Raw genomic sequence first — 6168 nt, forward strand, 5'->3', positions numbered from 1 at the left:
CTTGTGTCATTATAATATTTCTTTTTGTCAACCCGCGGGTAGGGTCGGATACCCGCGGTTGAGCGCGGGTAGGATTAAGGTTGGGTATTTCTCAACCCACCTTGAGCGCGGGTAGGATTAAGGTTGGGTATTTCTCAACCCACAGGTAGGATAGGGTTGAATGTTAGTTAAAAATTCAACCCATGGGTAGAGTTAGAGTTGGGTTCAAACCCTACCCTACCCTACCCATTGCCACCCTTACTCGCGGCGGCAGTGGAAGGAAATTGCGATCCCAGCGCATTATAGGTTGGAGTAGTAAGACATGTATTTTTTGTAAGTATAAAAATATATAATTTTTATTTTAAAATTAGGTTTATGGCTAGTTGGCTACTCCCAAATTAGTTACTATACTTTTTCGTTAAAATAATATTAATACCAATGGTTTCAAAAGACTAATTACAATACAAACTTTTAGTATAACACATGAACTCAAGTCATAACTCAAGATCCAAACAATTTCCTACAATCTGCATATGCTCATAGCACTAATCTTTTCTACTAATGAAATTCAGCGAGAAAGATAGATTATTGATTATAAGTAAAGACATCAAGTCTTGGATTTCAATACAATAAGTTAACTATGCGATGAACTTATTGTTCATTCTCAACTAAAACGTTAACATGAACATTATAATTCCTCTCTTGACCTATAAGCTTAAATATGGAAATTAGGCGCTGAACAATATCCTTCATGCTAGGCCTTTCACCTTTTTTCTCCCTCAAGCAATCGAGTGCAAGCTCCGAGAACATTCTTATGCTTCCCCCAAACTCCCCCTTGCAAACAAGTCTCCGATCCACAACCTCCATGAGTAGTGTCCCATTGCTTGCATGCTGGCTCACATGAACCGCCAGGTTCACACAATCCGGATCGCGGTTAAAATCAATCACTTTCTGAGAACTCAAAAGCTCCAACAACACCACGCCGTAGCTATAAACATCACTCTTATCTGTTAACTGATAGTTTCTGTAGTATTCAGGATCCAAGTATCCAACAGTTCCTTGAGCACAAGTTGAAACATGACTCAGCCCCGGGATAGCCAGCTTCGATAGCCCGAAATCGGATACCTTGGCATTGAATTCATCGTCCAGAAGAATGTTAGTGGACTTCACATCCCTATGGTAGATTGGTGTGTGCGCCGCGGAATGCAAATAGGCCAACGCCTCCGCGGTCTGAAGCGCCACTTTTAGCCTTGTTTCCCAATCCAAGAAGCTTTGGTACCTTCCGTGAAGATGGTCATACAATGTTCCATTTGAGATGTACTCGTAGATCATCAATGGCTGCTCAGATTCTTCCACACAACACCCCAAGAGCCTCACAAGGTTCTTGTGATTCACCTGTGAGAGAATCGCAACTTCGTTGAGAACTTGTTGTGTGCTTTTGAGGTTTCCAACCCTTGCTTTCTTTACAGCCACCATTGTTCCATCTTGGAGTTCACCTCTATAAACTTCGCCAAATCCACCGCTACCTAGAATCCTGTCTTGGGAGAAACAATTTGTTGCCTTCTTCACTTCTTTCAGATGAAACATTCTATAAGGCTTCTCAACAGTGCTTGATTTCAACACATTCTCTCTTTCTTTTTCCTTCTTCTTCTTCTTAATCTCCTCCATGTAGCTATAGATTTTACAACATTTTGTGATCACAACAAGAACTATAGCTAGAGAGAAAAATATGGTAACAACAATTGAGATTATTATGCTGGTTTTCAATTTGGAATTTCTGGCGTGCCTTAAGCATGTTGCTGCATAAGGCTCCCAATGGTGTCCCTTGTTACAAAGACAGCGAAGAAGTCCGTTTTTGCCCGGTGAACACTTGGAGTCTCCGGAGCAATCTTTTTGTGTTTTGCATACCGGTTCGGGTGGCTGAAGCCACTGAATTTCTAGGCCTTCTTCCCATTCATTTGGAGGCTTATCCTCATCCAAGTGGAGGATGCTTCTGAAAGCTTTACAGCCGGAATTGTGCAGGCGAATCTTGTAAGCTGATGGGTTTCCACCAGCAACAAAAGTACAACAAGGGTGGATTCCACTTGCACAATCAAGCGCTTGTGATTTTCTGACGTGGCCGGAACTCTCCAAGTATTGGTGGCAGATGCTGGAGGCAGAGCAATTCAGGGGAGAGACCAAGAGGCGGGGTGAACAATTGAAGAGGAAAATGGTGTTTGAAGAAGTTATGTTGAATGGAAGTGATTGGTTCAACCATAGACCATTGCTGACTGGCATGTCTTGTGTGACACATGATGTGCGAGATAGCCACGGTGCTGGCTGAACTACCATGCGTTGAATCGAGGACATGATTTTTAGTATTACATAGGAACTTTCGTTAAGTGTGTCAAAGTAGAGCTTTCCAGATTGCTGATCACAGTGTAGCTTGTAGTACGGATCGCCACAACTCGGTTGTGTGCTTAATGGATAAGGAACCTGCATAGAGCCACACTGTGGACAAGTCTTTTGTGAAGAACAAGTGTGGTGACAAAGGAAAAGAAGGGTATGAAGAAGAAATGCATAGCCAAGGTTGGAGCCTGGTCTCATTTTCGTTTCAGCAATGATTTTGGCATGGACAATTAGGAGTAGAAGATGAGATCTTGAAAATTATGAAGCTGATATGAAGGTTGATGAATTAATCAAAAGGCTAGAACACTACATCTATATAATGTCAAAGAATAAAAGTAGATGAAATGCAAATTAAAGTGGCTACAAGAATCTATAGTGTGGAATGCCATAAAAAAGAAATTGGTGACTTATGGGACCATTTGATGCTCCTATTTATGATCATACAAATAGTATTTTCTTTAGCTATGCTCTTTCTAATTGGGTGCAAAGAAAAAAAAGGTCTGGCATGTGCTAAGTTTGAAGTTTTTTTTCCTCCTCATTTGTTTTAGTTAGTCAATGAGATCATTGATATAAGGTTCATAGTGGAGAAATGGTTTATTAAAATATAATATATCACAATGCTAGGACTTTATGGTGCTTGCACTATGAGTTTGTGAAGAGCCAAAACTGAAATAAATTCTGAAATGTTATTTTTCTGTGACACATGTATCATTTAAAGTACATTGCACCAAGGTTCAAAAAACTATTACAACTACATTGAAATTCGCGTGATGTCCAAAAGAGATAAATTAATTATATTTTACAGTGTATTCTAATAAATATTATATTATTTAGAGATTGATTAGATAATATATAAACTAATGTCAAATTTAAATTATTTATATTAAAACTATTTTATAGAATATTTATTTGATAATTTGTATATAATTCTATAAAATTATTCAATTAAAATATAATATAAATTAAAATTATAAGTTATTATGTTTTTGCAAGGATTTTTTTTCGAGTTATGCGTCGACTTCACGTTAATCTTGATGTGTTAGACAGCTCAAACTGAACTGGGAATACTCTCGTGAACTCAGACTCGAACGTGGTACCTGCAAAAGAGACTCCGACGTTCAAGTCAGTAAAAAGTCACTTGATAAAACGAGTATATGATCTGTGAGTTGTTTGATTTATGATTCCTTTGCCTTGGTGGCTGGTGCACAAAATTGTGATCATCAATGACACTATCAACATGTTACGCTCAATTGCAATCTCAATTCTTTATCACAACTTCGCACAACTAACCAGCAAGTGCACTGGGTCGTCCAAGTAATAAACCTTACGCGAGTAAGGGTCGATCCCACGGAGATTGTTGGTATGAAGCAAGCTATGGTCATCTTGTAAATCTCAGTCAGGCGAACTCAAAGGGTAATGGAGGATAACATAAAACATAAAAATAAGGATAGAGATACTTATGCAATTCATTGGTGAGAATTTCAGATAAGCGTATAGAGATGCTTTGTCCCTTCCGTCTCTCTGCTTTCCTACTGTCTTCATCCAACCCTTCTTACTCCTTTCCATGACAAGCTGTATGTTGGGCATCACCGTTGTCAATGGCTACAGTCCCGTCCTCTCAGTAAAAATGTTCAACGCCTTAATCAGGTTGGAATAGAATCCATTGATTCTTTTGCGTCTGTCACTAACACCCAGCCTTCAGAAGTTTGAAGCTCGTCACAGTCATTCAATCCTTGAATTCTACTCAGAATACCAAGACAAGGTTTAGACCTTCCGGATTCTCTTGAATGCCGCCATCAATTCTAGCTTATACCATGAAGATTCCGATTAAGAAATTCAAGAGATAAACATTCAAGCCTTGTTTGCTTGTAGAACGGAAGTGGTTGTCAGGCACGTGTTCATAAGTGAGAATGATGATGAGCGTCACATAATCATCTCATTCATCAAGTTCTTGAGTGTGAATGAATATCTTGGAACAAGAATAAGCTGAATTGAATAGAAGAACAATAGTAATTGCATTAATACTCGAGGTACAACAGAGCTCCACACCTTAATCTATGGTGTGTAGAAACTCCACCGTTGAAAATACATAAGAACAAGGTCTAGGCATGGCCGAATGGCCAGCCTCCCATAATCTAAGAACTAGACGTCCAAAGATAATCCTAAGATCTAAAGTGATCAAAAGATTCCCGGATGTCAAATACAATAGTAAAAGGTCCTATTTGTTGAAAACTAGTAGCTTAGGGTTTACAAAGATGAGTAAATGACATAAAAATCTACTTCCGGGCCCACTTGGTGTGTGTTTGGGCTGAGCATTGAAGCTTTCATGTGTAGAGACTTTTCTTGGAGTTAAACGCCAGCTTTTGTGCCAGTTTGGGCGTTTAACTCCCATTCTTGTGCCAGTTCCGGCGTTTAACGCCGGGCAATCTTGAGCTGATTTGGAACGCCGATTTGGGCCATCAAATCTCGGGCAAAGTATAGACTATTAAATATTGCTGGAAAGCCCAGAATGTCTACTTTCCAAGCAATTGAGAGCGCGCCAATTGGGCTTCTGTAGCTTCAGAAAATCCACTTCGAGTGTAGGGAGGTCAGAATCCAACAGCATCTGCAGTCCTTTTTAGCCTCTGGATCAGATTTTTGCTCAGGTCCCTCAATTTCAGCCAGAAAATATTTGAAATCACAGAAAAACACACAAACTCATAGTAAAGTCCAGAAAAGTGAATTTTAAATAAAAACTAATAAAAATATAATAAAAACTAACTAAAACATACTAAAAACATACTAAAAACAATGCCATAAAACGTATAAATTATCCGCTCATCACAACACCAAACTTAAATTGTTGCTTGTCCCCAAGCAACTGAAAATCAAATAGGATAAAAAGAAGAGAATATACAATGAACTCCAAAAATATCTATGAAGATCAGTATTAATTAGATGAGCGGGGCTTTTAGCTTTTTGCCTCTGAACAGTTTTGGCAGCTCACTTTATCATTTGAAATTCAGAATGATGGGCTTCTATAGGAACTCAAAATCTAGATAGTGTTATTGATTCTCCTAGTTAAGTATGATGATTCTTGATCATAGCTACTTTATGAGTCTTGGCCGTGGCCCAAAGCACTCTGTCTTCTAGTATTACCACCGGATACATACATGCCACAGACACATAACTGGGTGAATCTTTTCAGATTGTGACTCAGCTTTGCTAGAGTCCCCAATTAGAGGTGTCCAGGGAACCCTTGCCTTGGATCACAACTTTATTTTTTTACCCTTGCCTTTTGGTATAAAGGGCTATGGGCTTTTTCTGCTTGCTTTCTCTCTCTTTTTTTTTTAAATTCACTGCTTTTTCTTGTTTCAAGAATCATTTTTATGATTTTTTAGATCCTCAGTAACACGTCTCCTTTTTCATCATTCTTTCAAGAGCCAACATTCATGAACAACAAATTCAAAAGACATATGCACTGTTCAAGTATACATTCAGAAGTCAAAGTATTGCCACCACATCAAAATAATTAATCTGTTATAAAATTTGAAATTCATGCAATTCTTCTCTTTTTCAATTAAGAACTTTTTTTTTCATTTAAGAAAGATGATGGATTATTAGGACATTCATAACTTTAAGGCATAGACACTAAGACACTAATGATCATAAGACACAAACATAGACAAACATAAGCATAAAAATTCGAAAAACAGGAAAATAAAGAACAAGGAAGTTAAAGAACGGGTCCACCTTAGTGATGGCGGCTTATTCTTCCTCTTGAATTGAGCTCCTCAATGTCTCTTCCTTGCCTTTGTTGCT

The 6168-nt window shown here is 38.4% G+C and overlaps 1 protein-coding gene across 1 annotated transcript; it reads right to left on the reverse strand.

Annotated features, from left to right (window-relative positions):
* Positions 1–509: 509 nt before the first annotated feature.
* LOC107493816 (wall-associated receptor kinase-like 20) lies at positions 510–2835 on the reverse strand. The gene has a single exon (XM_016114853.3). The coding sequence runs from the start codon at positions 2563–2565 to the stop codon at positions 631–633; it is 1935 nt and encodes a 644-aa protein (XP_015970339.1). The 5' UTR covers positions 2566–2835; the 3' UTR covers positions 510–630.
* Positions 2836–6168: the final 3333 nt, after the last annotated feature.

The sequence above is a fragment of the Arachis duranensis genome, chromosome 6, assembly GCF_000817695.3.
Source record: "Arachis duranensis cultivar V14167 chromosome 6, aradu.V14167.gnm2.J7QH, whole genome shotgun sequence".
Lineage (NCBI taxonomy): Eukaryota > Viridiplantae > Streptophyta > Magnoliopsida > Fabales > Fabaceae > Arachis > Arachis duranensis.